The sequence below is a fragment of the Crotalus tigris genome, unplaced genomic scaffold, assembly GCF_016545835.1.
Source record: "Crotalus tigris isolate CLP2741 ecotype Arizona unplaced genomic scaffold, ASM1654583v1 scf7180000021196.354758, whole genome shotgun sequence".
Classification (NCBI taxonomy): Eukaryota; Metazoa; Chordata; class Lepidosauria; order Squamata; family Viperidae; genus Crotalus; species Crotalus tigris.
This window is the reverse complement of record NW_024098392.1, coordinates 192,448-207,500: the sequence shown is the minus strand read 5'-3', so window position 1 is coordinate 207,500 and position 15,053 is coordinate 192,448. Positions and strand designations below refer to the sequence as shown.

At 43.7% G+C, this 15,053-nt stretch overlaps 1 protein-coding gene across 2 annotated transcripts in view; it reads left to right on the top strand.

Moving 5' to 3' along the window:
• Positions 1 to 15,053, top strand: part of PAK1 (p21 (RAC1) activated kinase 1) — a 74,108-nt gene that overhangs the window by 33,156 nt on the left and 25,899 nt on the right. For both annotated transcript variants that reach the window (XM_039369683.1, XM_039369684.1), the window contains exons 3-5: positions 3,843 to 3,943; positions 5,527 to 5,674; positions 8,339 to 8,376. In XM_039369683.1, coding sequence (XP_039225617.1) covers positions 3,843 to 3,943; positions 5,527 to 5,674; positions 8,339 to 8,376 — 287 coding nt within the window. The remainder of the gene's footprint in view (positions 1 to 3,842; positions 3,944 to 5,526; positions 5,675 to 8,338; positions 8,377 to 15,053) is intronic.

Here is a 15,053-nt window from a genome sequence, read left to right as displayed (position 1 = left end):
TCGTAAAAATTAAGCCATATGAAAATTTCAAAGGTCCATGAATGTATACGGTAATATCCGCTTATCTGTGGATGGGCTCATCCATGAATATATACGGTAATATCTGCAGTTCAGCAGGCCATGAAGTCATTAATTCTTTTAAACTAATGAATCTTCCTGCAAAACAAGTTGGTTTGGACAGCATGGAGGGTTGCGAATTGTTAATATTCTAATGTGCCCAGGCCCAGCCTTTGTTCAGAATAACCCCTTTGCTTGCCTTTTCACTTTTATAAGCCTTCTTAAACCAGGAATTTAAATGTCTGCTTACTTAAGAGTTTTTCAAGCCAATTAATTGAATTCTTAATCCTCACTGCTGCGCGTTTTTTAAACTGCTTATTATTAACTGCAGAAAATAGCTTCCAGAGATGACTTAAATTGGGGATGTGTAGGGACGACGATGCCAAAAAGTTCTCTGCAAGCTTCATTTAAGACTGCAGAACTTGAGGCCCGTTTTTCTCAACTTTTGACAACTTTAAGATGGGTGGACTTCAACTCCCAGAATTCCCCAGCCACCCACCCACAAGAAAGGTCGCAAAAAACAGGGCAAACTCATTTAATGACTGCCTCACTTAGCAATAGAAATTAGGGGGTCAGCTGTGGTCGTGAGTCAAGGCCTATTGCTAGAGTAGATCCATATGTGAAGCTCTTGCTGACCCGGTAGGAATCAACCCAAGGAGTCTTAGTAGATCCTAGAATTTTCTGCCCCTCTTGGATCAACCAATGGGAAATCAAGGTGGGATTTTGAATGGATAAAAGCAAATTCTTTATTTCCTTCGTGGGAGCTCAGTTAGAAAGTCCAGGTGAGTTGAGAATTTGTAGAGACTCTAGAAATGGAATACATAAACAGGATTTCATTTTTAATATGTGCCAGTGTGCCCACATTAAAAAAAAAATGACAATAAAGGTTATCTTGTCTTAAAAAGGGGTGGCATGCTTAGATTCTCACAACATGCTGAATTGGATTCGTTAAAGACCTAATATTTACAGTAATCCAGCACGTTAAAATGGGCTAAGTTTGTTCCTGGCTTAGCATTTTTCACTGACCTGGTCTCTGGTTAGTTTCTGATTCAATGTTTTGTGTGGATCCAGAAAACAGGTTAAGCCCAAATGCTGGTTGCTTTGTTGCTGGGTGTGTTGTGTGAACCCAGCCAGTGTGGATTGTAAGCCAGAGTTTATGGCTTAATGTGTTCTACGAAGCCCTGACTGGGTGCTTGTTCAGCAATCTATGGCTAAAGAAATCGTGGCTTGATATGTGATTTGAAAATGACCATAATGTGACTGGCTTGTTGATGGCTTATTGAGTATATTTAAAAGACACTCTTCTGTTGATTAAATTAAGATGGGTTGTGTGGTTTGTGGCTGTGTGTTTTATAGGAATCCACCCATTATTTTAATATTTATTCATCAGATTTTTCCCTGTGTTGATTATTTTTATAAATAACTCAATGCAGCAAACATACCTAATCCCGCAGGATCCAATCTGGGTCAGTCACCGGGACCAGAGAATTTGTCTTCCAAGCTTTTGGACTTATACTGGAGCCCATCCTCAGGGAATTTCTCTCACACCAGAATGTGTGTTGGTACCTAATGGTCCTTCCTCCTCTTATTTTCCCCATAACAACAACCTTGTGAGGTGGGTTGGGCTGAGAGAGAATAACTGCTTCAAAATCTCCTAGCTGATTTAGGCATAAAAGGTGGGATTAGAACTCACCATGTCCTGGTTCCAGTTGGGGCCTTAACCACTAGACCAGGGGTCTTCAAACTTGGCCCTTTTATGACTTGTGGACTTCAACTCCCGGAATTCCTCAGCCAGCGTGCCTGGTTGAGGAATTCCGGGAGTTGAAGTCCACAAGTCATTAAAGGGCCAAGTTTGGAGACCCCTGCACTACACCAAGCTGGTCTATGAACTGTTCATTGTATGAGGAGACCTGTACATTAAACCATGATTTGTTAAGCATCCTTTGTAAAAAACAGCAATTAAGTCTCGTTAACCTGGGTTTAACCTAGTGGGAGACTTTAGTTTGCATCGGTTCGATGGGGATAATATATTAGAAACCCACTCAGTTGTGTTTTTTTTTAACAAATTGTAGTTTAACAAGCCATCATTTGGCAGGCTGTGTGAACAAGCCCATTGAAATCATAGGTATCTGTTGTGTTATGTAATGGGTGTTACAATCTCCTTGCATGTCCTGATTATCATTCCTCACTAACATATCTGGGCTGAAGCCCAAAAGTAAAAAAAAAAACAGCTAAAATTAAAAAGCACAGGTAGTTCTCGACTTAATGACCCCAAATTTCTGATGCTAAGAGAGACATTTGTTAAGTAAATGTGGCTCCATTTTACAACCTTCCTTGTCATAGTTAAGTGAATCTTTGCAGTTGTTAAAATAGTAAGACTGTGGTGAATTGAATCCAGCTTCCCCCATTGATTTTGCTTGTCAGAAGGTCGCAAAAGGGGATCACGTGACCCCCCCCCCGGGATACAGCAACTGTCATAAGTACATGTCAGTTGCCAAGCCTCTGAATTTTGATCACTTGACCACGGGGATGCTGTAATGGTCGTTAAGTGTGAAAACTGGTCATAAATCACTTTTTTCAGTGCTGTCGTAACTTTGAATGGTCATTAAATGAACTATTGTAAGTCGAGGATTACCTGTGCTTGCATCAGCAGGAGAAGATGGATATTTTTGCTTTTTGTATCTATGATTACTACTGGTAGGTGCCAATATTGTTAAAAATGAGACCCCCCCATGTCACGGGTAGGTAACTTTGGCTCTTTTATGACTCGTGGACTTCAACTCCCAGAATTCCTCAGCCAGCATGGGGGAACTATGGCCCCTTCATGACTTGTGGACTTCAACTCCCAGAATTCCTGAGCCAGCACGGGGGAAACTTTGGCCCCTTCATGACTCGTGGACTTCAACTCCCAGAATTCCTGAGCCAGCATGGCTCAGCTTGGAAACCTCTCCCTTTCCCCTCAGCATGGCTGGCTCAGGAATTCTGGGAGTTGAAGTCCACGAATCATAAAAGAGCCAAGGTTGTCTACCCCTGCCCCAGGTTTTCATGGACCAGTTGTAGTTTTGGCGATTCAATTGACAGAAGCCAGATTTATCACGAAATCAAAATATTCAAAATGAAAATTTAGTTCACTTAAACACTTGCGGAGAAGGACATAGTCCTTGACTTATGTCTGTAATTGGGAACATACTTTCCATGGCAAATGCAAGTCCTCGACTTACGACCACAATTAAGTGCAACATTTCTGTTGCTAAGTCAAACATTTGTTACGTGAGTTTTGTCCCATTTTACGACCTTGCCACAGTTGTTAAGTGAATCAGTGCAGATTTGAGTTTAGGAACATGGTGGTTAAGCGAATCTGGTTTCCCCATTGACTTTGTCTGTCGAAAGGTCACCAGAGGGGATGACGTGACCCCCGGGACAAGTACATGCCAGTTGCCGAGCCTCTGAATATTGGTCATGTGACCCTGGGGAAGCTGCAATGGCCCTAAGTTTGAAAAAGGGTCCTAAGTCACTTTTTTTTAATGCTGTTGTAACTTTGAACGGTCAGTAAATGTAGTGTTAGCTATTAAAAAGGGCACCTGTGCTCAATTTTACGCTCTTTTTAGCAGCAGTTGTTAAGTGAATGTAGCAGTCATTAAGTGAATCCGTCATTCGCTATTGGATGGTGGGTTTTTGTGCTGTTTCTGGCAATCGGACGGCAAACAAATCCAATAATTATAAAAAATAATGATTCCCCTGATTATTTTTATTTTGCTTAATTTGGTTTTTTTTTTTTACGACAGCCAGCAAGAAGAAGGAGAAGGAACGGCCAGAGATCTCTCTCCCGTCAGACTTCGAACACACGATCCACGTTGGATTTGACGCTGTGACAGGCGAATTTACAGTAAGAACAGCAGGCCTGGTGTCTACTGCAAGCCATGAGGCCATCACTTGTGAAATAATAGCCTTGTGTTACAAATCACAACATATATGTGTGTATATATATATCTATATCTATCTGTTTTCATAGATTTTCATGGGTATAGACCTGCATCTATATCTATATCTATCTATATATCTATATACCTATATCTATAGATCTACATCTACATCTACATCTAATCTCTATCTATATTTATAGAGAGATATGTGATATATATACATGTGTGTGTGATATACAATATATATATCACACACACATATCTATCACATATATCACACACACACATATATATATCACACACACAGTGTGTGTGTGTGTGTGTGTGTGTGTGTATGTTTTCTGAGGTTTTTGTGGGTGTTTGTATGTAGGTCTTTGGTTATTCGGGTTTTCTCCCGCGTAAAATTGGAAGTGTCTTGCCGACGTTTCGACGAAGTCCCATTCGTCATCTTCAGGCTGGTGTTTTCAGCTTCGAGGAGCAATGTGTGGTCTTAGCTGTTTCTTCCTTTTAACTGCCAGTGGGGGTATGAACCCACCACACATCCACGCAAAAAGCAAACCCAAAACCACACCGATGATGAGGCATGACCACAAACCAGAAGCCAGACCACAGCTGCATCATTAGCCACTTTAAACCCTTCCAATCCATACATGAAGCAAACTGACACCCTCCATGAAGAGGAGGCACGACCACGAACGCGAAGCCAAAAAATAGCAAGGCAGCCCAAAATCTTAAACCCCCCTGCAACTCAGACTAACCTGAGCACAACCAAACAGAACACTCCCCCAGCCAATCAGAGCACAGCCAACCCCCCAGCCAACCAGAGCATAGCCAAGCCCCTAACCAATCAGAACACACCTCCACCCAATCAGAACACAGCCAAGCTCCCACCCAATCAGTTCATACCCCCACTGGCAGTTAAAAGGAAGAAACAGCTAAGACCACACATTTCTCCTCGAAGCACGAAGCTGAAAACACCAGCCTGAAGATGACGAATGGGACTTCGTCGAAACGTCGCCAAGACACTTCCAATTTTACGTGGGAGAAAACCCAAACAACCAAAGACCTATAATAATAATAATAGTAAAGTTGGAAAAACTGGCCTCAAATTTTGCAGACTTAAATTTAGAAAGACTGCTGTAAGATCTCCTGGAGAAGGGAGTTTTCTCCCGCTTAAGGTGTGAAGGATGCAAACTCCTATTGCAATTGTGCACTGCTGGGTCAAATTCTCATCTTAAGCCGGAGAAAAATTGGCTTGTTGGAGGTTCGCAAAAGATAATTGCATGGTCCCGGGGACACTGCAACCGTCAAAATTACAGGCCTGTAGCCAAGCATCCAAATTTTGATCACATGACCATGAGGGTGCAGCAAACGTCGTTAAGGGTGAAGGACAAGCATCAGTTGAGTTTTTCAGTGTCGTTATAACTTCTAATGGTCACTAAATGAGTGGTTGTAAGTTGAGAGCTACCTGTATTGCTTGGTCAAGCGTAGGTTGTAATTGTAAAGCAGGCGACGCTAATCCTTTCTTAAAAATGATGACTTTTAGGGCATGCCAGAGCAATGGGCCCGCTTGCTGCAGACGTCCAACATCACCAAACTGGAGCAAAAGAAGAATCCTCAAGCCGTGCTAGATGTGCTGGAATTCTACAATTCCAAAAAGACAACCAACAGCCAGAAATATATGAGTTTCACAGGTGGGTAACTTTCTTTAGACAAGACCAGGAAGGAAGGATGGAGTGGAGTGGAGTAGAATGTGGAGTGGAGCAGGGTGTAGAGTAGAATGTAGAGAGAGTAGAATGTAGAGAGAGTAAAGTAGAATGGAGTGAAGTAGACTGGAGTGGAGTGGAGCAGGATAGATTAGAGTAGAATGTAGAGTAAAGTAGAGTGGAGTAGAGTAGAGTAGAATGTAGAGTAGAGTAGAGTGGAGTAGAGTGGTGGAGTGGAGTGGAATGGAGTAGAATATAATGTAGAGTAGAGTAGAATATAATATAGGGTAGAATGTAGAATATAGAATGGAATGGAATGGAATAGATGGAATAGAATAGAAAATATGGAATGGAATGGAATAGACTAGACTAGACTAGACTAGAATAACAGAGTTGGAAGGGACCATGGAGATCTTCTAGTCCAACACCCCCCTCCCCCCGTTCAGGCAGGAAGCCTAGCCCTATACCAGGGGTAGGCAAGCTTGGCTCTTTTATGATTCATGGACTTCAACTCCCAGAATTCCTGAGCCAGCATGGGGGAACTATGGCCACTTTATGACTCGTGGACTTCAACTCCCAGAATTCCTGAGTCAGCCTGGCTCAGCTTGGAAACCTCTCCCTTTCCCCTCAGCATGGCTGGCTCAGGAATTCTGGGAGTTGAAGTCCACGAGTCATAAAAGAGCCGAGATTGCCTACCCCTGCCCTACACCATTTCAGACAAATGGTTTGAACACTTTTTCTGCCACAGCTGTTAAGTGAATCACTGCAGCGGTTAAGTTAGTAACACGGTTGTTAAGTGAATCTGTCTTCTCCCATTGACTTTGCTTGGCTGAAGGTTGCAAAAAGGAGGATCACTTGATCCCGAGACACTGCAACCGTCATAATTGTGACTCAGTTGCCAAATGTCTTGAGTTTTGATCACGTGACCCTGGGGAGGTTGCAATAGTCATAAAAATCTGAAAAATGGTGATAAGTCTCTTCCCCCCCATTGCTGTTGTAACTTAGAATAGCCACTTAAGGAATATTTGTAAGCCGAGGACTTACCTGTATTGTGTCATCGGCTTGTCTCCACTCTGATAAATAGGATTTTTAAGACAGCAATATACAAGCCATAAATTAGCTACGTCACACCCAATCCAAAGTAATTATTATTCCTGGCCTCTCTGTTTAAATTCTGTGTTATCTAAGTTTTATCATTCCTCCCACTCACCTTCACGAGGATCCATCCTCCTCCCTCTGGCACAGAGAAAGTACTTCATGAGATCCAATCTCAAAATAAACGGTTGATAGTTGTTGAACTGACGCAGCTATCCTTCTAGAAATCAGGGCAGCAAAAGAACTGATGTAATGTTTGGTACAACTGAACCTGAAGCAAATTAAAAGTCTGAGGGGCTGAGTTCAGAATAATCTGAATAAAAATACTTGATATTAAAAGGACAGTACCTTAGATGCAGATAAATAATTCACTGGATGACTTAAGACCCTGTAAGACCATGCTTGGAACATATTGTGTCCAGTTTTGGTCATCACAATATAAAAAAGATGTTGTGACTCTGGAAAGAGTACAGAGGAGAGCAACAAAGATGATCAGGGGACTGGAGGCTAAAACATACAAAGAACGGTTGCTGGAATTGGGTATGTCTAGTTTAACAAAGAGAAGGACGAGGGGGGACATGATAGCAGCCTTCCAGTATCTTAGGGGCTGCCCCAAAGAAGAGGGAGTCAAGCTATTCTCCAAAGCACCTGAAGGCAGAATAAGAAGCAACGGATGGAAACTAATCAAGGAGAGAAGCAACCTAGAACTAAGGAGAAACTTCCTGACAGTGAGAACAATTAATCAGTGGAACAACCTGCCTCCAGAAGCGGTGAATGCTCCAACACTGGAAGTTTTTAAGAAGAGACTGGACAGCCATTTGTCTGAAATGGTATAGGGTTTCCTGCCTGAGCAGGGGGTTGGACTAGATGACCTCCAAGGTTCCTTTCAGCTCTATTCTCTATTCTATTCTATTAGATAAATCACCGTATGATTTCTTAATATCTTCTGCCTTACCTCTAACAAAGAAGTGAATCCCAAGGGATATTGATATAATGTCTGGAGTACCCCCTCTAACATTCTAAGGCTCTAAGCTAGTGGTTCTCAACCTTTTTAATGCCGCGACCCCCAACTGGTCGTAAGTCGAGGACTACTCAACCGGTCGTAAGTCGAGGACTACTCAACTGGTGCAGCACTATTTGCAGAATGGGACTTTTGGTGGGCTCAGCAGGGCAGAGACAGCCTGAACAATTCCTATTGGCTTTTGAAAGCCAATAGAATTAGACTCTATTCAAGAGAGTCTATTCTATTGGCTTTCAAAAGGGGAAAAAGGAAAAAGGGAAAAAAATGGCGGACTGCGTTGTTTGGCGACCCCCATGAAATGGTCGTTCGACCCCAAATGGGGTCCTGACCCACAGGTTGAGAACCACTGCTCTAAGCCCTCATGAGAATTATAAGTGTTGATGATTTAACAGATCTGGAGGATACACAAGCATACAGCTAGATGTGTGTCTAGTTTCAGTTTTCATTCCCCCCCCCCACCTAATTTGATTTGAGTGATCTTTGGCATTAATGGGACACACGCCTAGTTGTGTGATGAGATTCTGTTTTTCTTCCAGATAAATCTGCAGAAGATTACAACTCCTCAAATACTCTGGTAAGTCGTATTTTGCTGCCTTAGATATCCAAATGTGAAATTCTTTGTAGAATGGGATGTGTGTAAACCTATTGTGAAATGTTAACTTTTTAAGAAGAGACTGGACAGCCATTTGTCCAAAATGGTGTAGGGTTTCCTGCCTGAGCAGGGGATTGGACTAGATGACCTCCAAGGTCCATTCCAACTTTATTATTATTATTATTATGGATCATCGCACAGTCAGCCAGATGTTCAGACTGGATTTGGCATTTTGTCTACCTATCGAGTCCTTACGCAGGACCTGGGATAGGCAGATGTGGATGTTTGATGGTATTACAGATATCGTCGCAGGATGGAAGCAGTTCCTAGTAAGGCTGCCTTTTGCAATTGACTAATAGCGAATTTGTCAATGCCAATGGTGTTCAAGTGGTGCGCCAGTTGTTTTGGGATTGCACCCAAGGCGCCTATGACTATTGGTACTACCCTTGCTTGCTTTTGCCATAGTCTTTCTATTTCTATTTGTAGGTCTTTGTATTTTGTTATCTTCTCCAGTTCTTTCTCGTCTATTCTGCTGTCTCCAGGCACTGCCACGTCCACTCTCCAGACTTTTTTGTCTTTCTTATCGACAATTGTTAAGTCTAGGATGTTATGTTGCAGGTGCTTGTCTGTTTGAATTCTGAAGTCCCAGAGCAGTTTAATTTTATCATTTTCTATGACTTTCTCTATTTTATGATCCCACCAGTTTTTGCAGATCTTCCAATGCACCATTGTTGCTACTTTATCATGCCGCTGCTTGTAGTCAGTCTGTGCAATCTTCTTGCAACAGCTTACCAGGTGGTCCACTGTTTCTTCAGTTTCTTTGCATAGGTGGCACTTTCTTCTTCTTCTTCTTCTTCTTCTTCTTCTTCTTCTTCTTCTTCTTCTTCTTCTTCTTCTTCTTCTTCTTCTTCTTCTTCTTCTTCTTCTTCTTTTTCTTCTTCTTCTTCTTCTTCTTCTTCTTCTTCTTCTGCTTCTTCTTCTTCTTCTGCTTCTTCTGCTTCTTCTGCTTCTGCTTCTGCTTCTTCTGCTTCTTCTTCTTCTTATTATTATTATCATTATTATCATTATTATAGCTGCAAACAGACTTCACAACACATCAGTCAATTTAGATCAGGGGTCTTCAAACTTGGCAAACTTTAAAACTTGTGGAATTCTGGGAGTTGAAGTCCACAAGTCTTAAAGTGGCAAAGTTTGAAGACCCCTGTTTTAGATTATGGAAATTCTGTGTAAATACATTGATTTCCAAGTAATGGTTATTGGTACATGTAGATATTTTTACTATTTGAATATTTGAAGAGCTGTCACAGAGAAGAAGGGGTCATCCTAGTCTTCAAAGCACCAGAGGACAGGACAAGAAGCAACCGATGGAAACTAATCAAGGAGAGAAGCAACCTGGAATTAAGGAGAAATTTCCTGACAGTCAGAACAATTAATCAGGGGAACAATTTGCCTCCAGAAGTTGTGGGATTTTAAGTAGAGACTGGACCACCATTTGTCTGGAATTGTATAAGCAGGGGTAGGCCAGCTTGGCTCTTTTATGACTCGTGGACTTCAACTCCCAGAATTCCTGAGGCAGCATGGGGGAACTATGGCCCCTTCATGACTTGGGGACTTCAACTCCCAGAATTCCTGAGCCAGCATGGGGGAACTATGGCCCCTTCATGACTTGCGGACTTCAACTCCCAGAATTCCTCAGCCAGCACGGGGGAACTATGGCCCCTTCATGACTGGTGGACTTCAACTCCCAGAATTCCTGAGCCAGCCATGCTGAGGGGAAAGGGAGAGTTTCCAAGCTGAGCCATGCTGGCTCAGGAATTCTGGGAGTTGAAGTCCACGAGTCATAAAAGAGCCAAGGTTGCCTACCCCTGGTATAGGGTTTCCTGCCTAAGCAGGGGGTTGGATTAGAAGGCCTCCAAGGTCCCTTCCAACTCCGTTTCTGTGACTGTGTGAAGGGGGTGGCCATCAGCCCCACCTGGCAGTGTGTGCAATTGGCCTGCCTTTATGGCCCTTTGCTGCTTCTGTTGTCACATGACCATGATTTATGATGTTGTTTTTGTTACCAGAAATCAGCATTTATTTCCACTTAATAACCATAAATATGTACTATATCAGTGGTTCTCAACCTTTTTAATGCCGTGACCCCCAACCGGTCGTAAGTCGAGGACTACTCAACTGGTGCAGCACTGTTTGCAGAATGGGACTTTTGGCGGGCTCAGCAGGGCAGAGACAGCCTGGACAATTCCTGTTGGCTTTTGAAAGCCAATAGAATTAGACTCTATTCAAGAGAGTCTATTCTATTGGCTCTCAAAAGCCAATAGAATAAAAGGGAGTAGCACAGCTAAGGAAAAGGGGAAAAAAATGGCGGACTGCAGTTGTTTGGCGACCCCCATGAAATGGTCGTTCGACCCCAAATGGGGTCCCGACCCACAGGTTGAGAACCACTGTACTATATCCATGGTCTTCCTTGTGGTGGCCTGAAATGCAGAAATCATGTACAAGCAGTCCTCGACATACAACATACACACAACATACAACAATTCATTTAGTGATGATTCGAAGTTACAACGGCACTGAAAAAGGTGACTTATGAGCATTTTTCACACTTACGACCGTCGCAGCACTCCCATTGGTCACGTGATCAAAATTCAGACGCTTGGCAACGGACTCATATTTATGACGGCTGCAGCGTCCCGGGGGGGGGGGTGTCACGTGATTCCCCTTTTGCGACCTCCCGACGGTGTTACCCATTTAACAACTGCAGTGGTTCACTTAACAAATATGCCAAGAAAAGTCGTAAAAATGGGGCAAAACTCAGGTCACAAATTTCTCACTTCACAACACAAAAATCCGGGCTCCGTTGCCGTCATACGTCGAGGACTACCTGTACTGTCTTATATTTGTTTACGTGGACATTTTTATGTTTGCACTTTCAGCGATAGACTATTTAATAGCAGGAGTAATGCAGATTTTATTTCCTTTAGCCAACACAACACAACTTAAAGCAGCCCCTGTAATTCTGGCTCAATTACAGCCATAAATTGAGGACTGCCTGCAATAAAATTCATGTCTCTCGCTGCCTATATTCATCAAAAGAAACTTGATCATTTGGCATTGAGTGGTTTACATTTTCCTGCTCCCTTTTGGCTTGATTAAAATGCATCGTCTTTAAGATTATTGGACAATAGCCATAATAATAAATCCAGCTATTCTGCACCAGGCAATAACAACAGTATGTGTCTGGAAGACCCTTTTGGATTGATTGCACTTAATGGAGAGCTATTATCCAATTTTGCTGACCGGGTTATGACAATATATTTACAGGCAGCAATCTATTATGGGAGGTGCACATACGCAAGGGTAGCAAAATTGAAAAGTCGCACCAGGATGTCCTGATAAATGCCTTCTGTGCATGTCTTGCGATGTTGCGTGCCTGCACAAAAGCTGTGTGGCTGCCACAGTGTGATGCTGCTCTCGTCACATTGATGTCAGTTTCCAGTTTTGTAGATCAGGGGTCCCCAACTTGTAGGCCACGGCATGGTAGCAGGCCGTGGCCTACTGGCCACCAGGCCACGGGACAGTCTCCAACGGCCAGTGCGTGCACACACACCCACTCACGGTAGCACAAAAATGGGACGCCGCTGTGCCTCGGGGCGCAAAATTGGGATGTGCTGCTCTTCGGGGCATGAAAATGGGACGCTGATGCGCTTCAGGGAACAAAAACGGGACACTGATGCACCTCGGGGCGCAAAAACGACTCCGCTGTGCCTCGGGGTGCAAAAACGGGCTGCCGCTGCAAATTGGGGTGTGAAAATGAGACATCGACGTGCCTCAGCACAAAAATGGGATGCTGCCGTGCCTCGGGGTGCAAAAATAGGATGACGCTGGGACGTGGAAACGGTGCTGCACCACACAAGAACGGGGCAAGGCTAGCAAGTATCACATGGATGCTAGCCCTGCCCCATTTGGGTCGCACGTGTGCTTGCGGCCCCACGCACGCATGTCAAAAGCGTTCTGCTCCCTTTTCCCTCTGGTCCGTCAACCGAGAAAGGTTGGTGGCCTCAGCTGTAGATGGCTGTGTTTGCTAGCATGTGAGGCCCACTCAAATAGGCCTGTTCGGAGACTGGCCACCAATTGCAAAGTGAGTGAGATTTGGCAGGGATTTTATCAGGATCCTTGGAACTACAGCTAGTCCTCAAGTTATGACTACCATGGAGCCCAATGCTTATGTTCCTAAGCCAGACATTTATTGAGCTTTGTCCTGTTTGCAACCTTGCTTGCCACAGTTGTTAAGTGAAACACCGCCGTGGTTAGGATAGTAACACAGTGGTTAAATGAATCTAGCTTCCCCTTTGACTTTGCTTGTCGGAAGGTCGCAAAAGGGGATCACACGACCCCGGGACTTTGCAACCGTCATAAGTACATGCCAGTTGCCAAGCATCCAAATTTTGATCATAGGATCATGGGGATGCTGCAATGGTCGTGAGTGTGAAAAATGGTCGTTAAGTCCCTATTTTTTTTTTTTTGCCCGAGCAGGGGGTTGGACTCGATGACCTCCAAGGTCCCTTCCAACTTTATTATTATTATAATATTAAATTACTAAACGAATGATTATTAGTTGAGGATTATCTTTGGTCCTAACATCTTGCTTTGACTCTTAGAGGCTCTCCAAGTTCTTACCCTATTGAGATTTTTCAGATGGGGGGGGGAAGGGAAATTCTTGACTAGAAGGCTGTAATTGCATTCATTTTATATTTTTTTTAATTGAACACTTTGAATGAAAGATATACCTTAGTAAGACGAAACTAAAAATAAAAGAACATAATACAGATAAATTAAGGACACAAATTAATGTCATGATTACGCAAAGGTTAGCATTTGTGGTCCCTTTTTTGGTGTGTGTGTGTGTGTGTGTGTGTGTGTGTGTGTGTGTGTGTGTTAGGGAACAGCTTGCCTCCAGAAGTTGTGGGCGCTTCATCACTGGAGGTTTTTAAGAAGAGACTGGAAGCCATTTGTTTGAAATGGTATAAGGCAGGGATAGGCAACCCTGGCTCTTTTATGACTCGTGGACTTCAACTCCCAGAATTCCTCAGCCAGCATGGGGGATCTATGGCCCTTTCATGACTGGTGGACTTCAACTCCCAGAATTCCTCATCCAGCATGGGGGACCTATGGCCCCTTCATGACTCATGGATTCAACTCCCAGAATTCCTCAGCCAGCATGGGGGAACTATGGCCCCTTCATGACTTGAGGACTTCAACTCCCAGAATTCCTCAGCCAGCATGGGGAACTATGGCCCCTTCATGACTTGTGGACTTCAACTCCCAGAATTCCTCAGCCAGCATGGGGGAACTATGGCCCCTTCATGACTGGTGGACTTCAACTCCCAGAATTCCTCAGCCAGCATGGGGAACTATGGCCCCTTCATGACTTGTGGACTTCAACTCCCAGAATTCCTCAGCCAGCATGGGGGAACTATGGCCCCTTCATGACTCGTGGACTTCAACTCCCAGAATTCCTGAGCCAACATGGGGGAGCTATGACCCCTTCATGACTCAGGGACTTCAACTCCCAGAATTCCTCAGCCAGCATGGGGAACTATGGCCCCTTCATGACTTGTGGACTTCAACTCCCAGAATTCCTCAGCCAGCCTGGGGGAACTATGGCCCCTTCATGACTGGTGGACTTCAACTCCCAGAATTCCTCAGCCAGCATGGGGAACTATGGCCCCTTCATGACTTGTGGACTTCAACTCCCAGAATTCCTCAGCCAGCCATGCTGAGGGGAAAGGGAGAGGTTTCCAAGCTGGGCCATGCTGGCTCAGGAATTCTGGGAGTTGAAGTCCACGAGTCATAAAAGAGCCAAGGTTGCCTACCCCTGGTATAGAGTCACCTGCTTGAACAGGGGTTGGACTAGAAGACCTCCAAGGTCCCTTCCAGCTCTATTTTGATTGAAGTTGGTTGTGTGAACATAGGCATTAAATGACAGGGTTTTCTGTCACTGAATAGTCTGAAATCTAAACTGTAAAAGTTTTGCAGGCCTAGGCCAGGACGTCACCTGTTCATTGTATGTTTGTCATTAGAAATGGTTCAAGTTTGCTTTGAAAAAAGGGGGACATAAATCCTGAAATAAGTGCGAGAAGAACTGAATTGGCAGGGCTAAAAATAATGCCGCAGATCTAACGTTATTTTATTGATGCAGCTATTGCCTTCTTTTTGAAAGAAAAAAAAGGAAAAAAAAGCACACTGAATCTCAAAACACCAAACAAACATGTCTGTGAAAGGGACTATTTTTAAAACCCAGCCTTTCCCAAACAACAGGTAAAAAGCCGGCATCTGTATTTAACACATTCGGATGAATCTGATTCTCTCACTCCCAAGCAATGAACATTTATTTTTAAATGAGCTAGTTTTTCCCAGGGGCTGTTTTCGCACATAGAGGGGAAAAGTGATAGCTTAAAGAGGGCAGCGTGCCCTAAGTTCTCAGGGTGATAGATTGTGTGAATGCCCTGTCCTACATCTAAACCCAAGCGGTGTTAGTTTCAAGCCGTTTCGTGTGACTTTCTGGCTGGGAAGAAAACTATGTAATCTGTTCTCTTCCAAGTGCCCAGTGCTCTTCAACAACTTGATCAACGATTTGGATGAGAGGATAGATGGGGCAC